The 1,796-nt window shown below is 57.1% G+C and overlaps 1 protein-coding gene across 1 annotated transcript; it reads left to right on the top strand.

Annotated features, from left to right (window-relative positions):
- Positions 1 to 82: 82 nt before the first annotated feature.
- LOC124031099 (E3 ubiquitin-protein ligase TRIM35-like) lies at positions 83 to 1,790 on the top strand (the record flags this gene model as incomplete). The annotated part of the gene is made up of 4 exons (XM_046342098.1): positions 83 to 339; positions 418 to 440; positions 896 to 1,014; positions 1,641 to 1,790. Coding segments are annotated over exons 1-4 (403 nt in total), but the record flags the coding sequence as incomplete, so codon positions are not given.
- Positions 1,791 to 1,796: the final 6 nt, after the last annotated feature.

The raw sequence follows: 1,796 nt of genomic DNA, 5'->3' as shown, positions 1-1,796 counted from the left end.
CTCCCTCCCTGCCTCCCCACTCCGTTCCTCCCTCCCTCCCTGCCTCCCCACTCCGTCCCTCCCTCCCTGCCTCCCCACTCCGTTCCTCCCTCCCTCCCCCAGAGCCATGCCCAGCAGACAGAGAGACAGATAAAGGAGGAGTTTGAGAAGCTGCACCAGTTCCTGAGAGAGGAGGAGGAGGCCAGGCTAGCCAGGCTGAGGGAGGAAGAGGAGGAGAGGAATAGAGTGATGAAGGAGAAGAGAGAGAGAGTGGGAAAAGAGATGAAGCTGCTGGCTAAAACCATCCGAGAGATCGAGGAAGAGATGAAGGAAGACAGGGATGACATCGCCTTTCTGCAGGTGTGTGTGCGTGCGTGTTTGGGTGATGGCATACTGTGCATTGGCATAAATGTGATAAGACATTGCTTTGTTTTCCAGAATTACCAGGAGACAGTAAAGAGGTATGCACTCTCTCTGTCTCTCTCCCCCTGTCTCTCCCTCTGTCTCTCTCCCTCTGTCTCTCTCTCTCTCTGTCTCTCTGTCTCTCTCTCTGTCTCTCTGTCTCTCTCTCTGTCTCTCTGTCTCCCTCTGTCTCTCTGTCTCCCTCTGTCTCTCTATCCCTCTGTTTCTCTCTTCCTCTGTCTCTCTCTTCCTCTGTCTCCCCCTGTCTCTCTCTCCCTCTTCCTCTGTCTCCCCCTGTCTCTCTCTCCCTCTTCCTCTGTCTCCCCCTGTCTCTCTCTCCCTGTTTCTCTCTCTCCCTGTTTCTCTCTCTCCCTGTTTCTCTCTCTCCCTGTTTCTCTCTCTCTCTGTTTCTCTCTCTCTCGCTCTGTGCTTCTCTTTTTGTTTTCTTTTTGACACAAATCACACGCAGACACACACAGAGCCCTGTAACAGAATAGAGTATGTGTGTTTGTAGGACGTGGCAGAGTCATGGGGAGCCAGAGGAGGTGTGTGGTCCTCTGATAGACGTATCTAAACACCTGACCAACCTCCGTTACTCCGTCTGGAACGACATGCTGCACATAACCCCTTACAGTGAGTCTGGGGGGAGGGATGGAGTTGTGTGTCCCCTATCTCCCCCTCTCACTTTGCCTCCCCCTGTCCCCCTCTTCCCCCAACCCCTCCCTTTCAGCATAACCCCTTACAGTGAGTCTGTGGGGAGGGACGAAGTGGTGTGTCCCCTATCTCCCCCTCTCACCTTCCCTCCCCCTGTCCCCCTCTTCCCCCAACCCCTCCCTTTCAGCATAACCCCTTACAGTGAGTCTGTGGGGAGGGACGAGTGGTGTGTCCCCTATCTCCCCCTCTCACCTTCCCTCCCCGTGCCCCCTCTTCCCCCAACCCCTCCCTTTCAGCTCCAGTAACCCTGGACCCGACCACGTCCTGCCCCCTCTTCTCCCAACCCCTCCCTTTCAGCTCCAGTAACCCTGGACCCGACCACGTCCTGCCCCCTCTTCCCCCAACCCCTCCCCTTTCAGCTCCAGTAACCCTGGACCCGACCACGTCCTGTCCCCCTCTTCTCCCAACCCCTCCCTTTCAGCTCCAGTAACCCTGGACCCGACCACGTCCTGCCCTCCTCTTCCCCCAACCCCTCCCTTTCAGCTCCAGTAACCCTGGACCCGACCACGTCCTGCCCCCCTCTTCTCCCAACCCCTCCCTTTCAGCTCCAGTAACCCTGGACCCGACCACATCCTGTCCATCTCTGGTCCTCTCCCCTGGACTAACCTCTGTCCAGCTGGGAAAGGAGAGGATCCAGATCCAGCCTGCTAACCCGGAGAGATTTGACCCGATCGACTGCGCTCTGGGCTGGGAAGGTTTGT

The sequence above is a fragment of the Oncorhynchus gorbuscha genome, unplaced genomic scaffold, assembly GCF_021184085.1.
Source record: "Oncorhynchus gorbuscha isolate QuinsamMale2020 ecotype Even-year unplaced genomic scaffold, OgorEven_v1.0 Un_scaffold_21113, whole genome shotgun sequence".
NCBI lineage: Eukaryota > Metazoa > Chordata > Actinopteri > Salmoniformes > Salmonidae > Oncorhynchus > Oncorhynchus gorbuscha.
The sequence above is the reverse complement of the archived record's forward strand: the minus strand, read 5'-3'. Positions and strand labels throughout refer to the sequence as shown.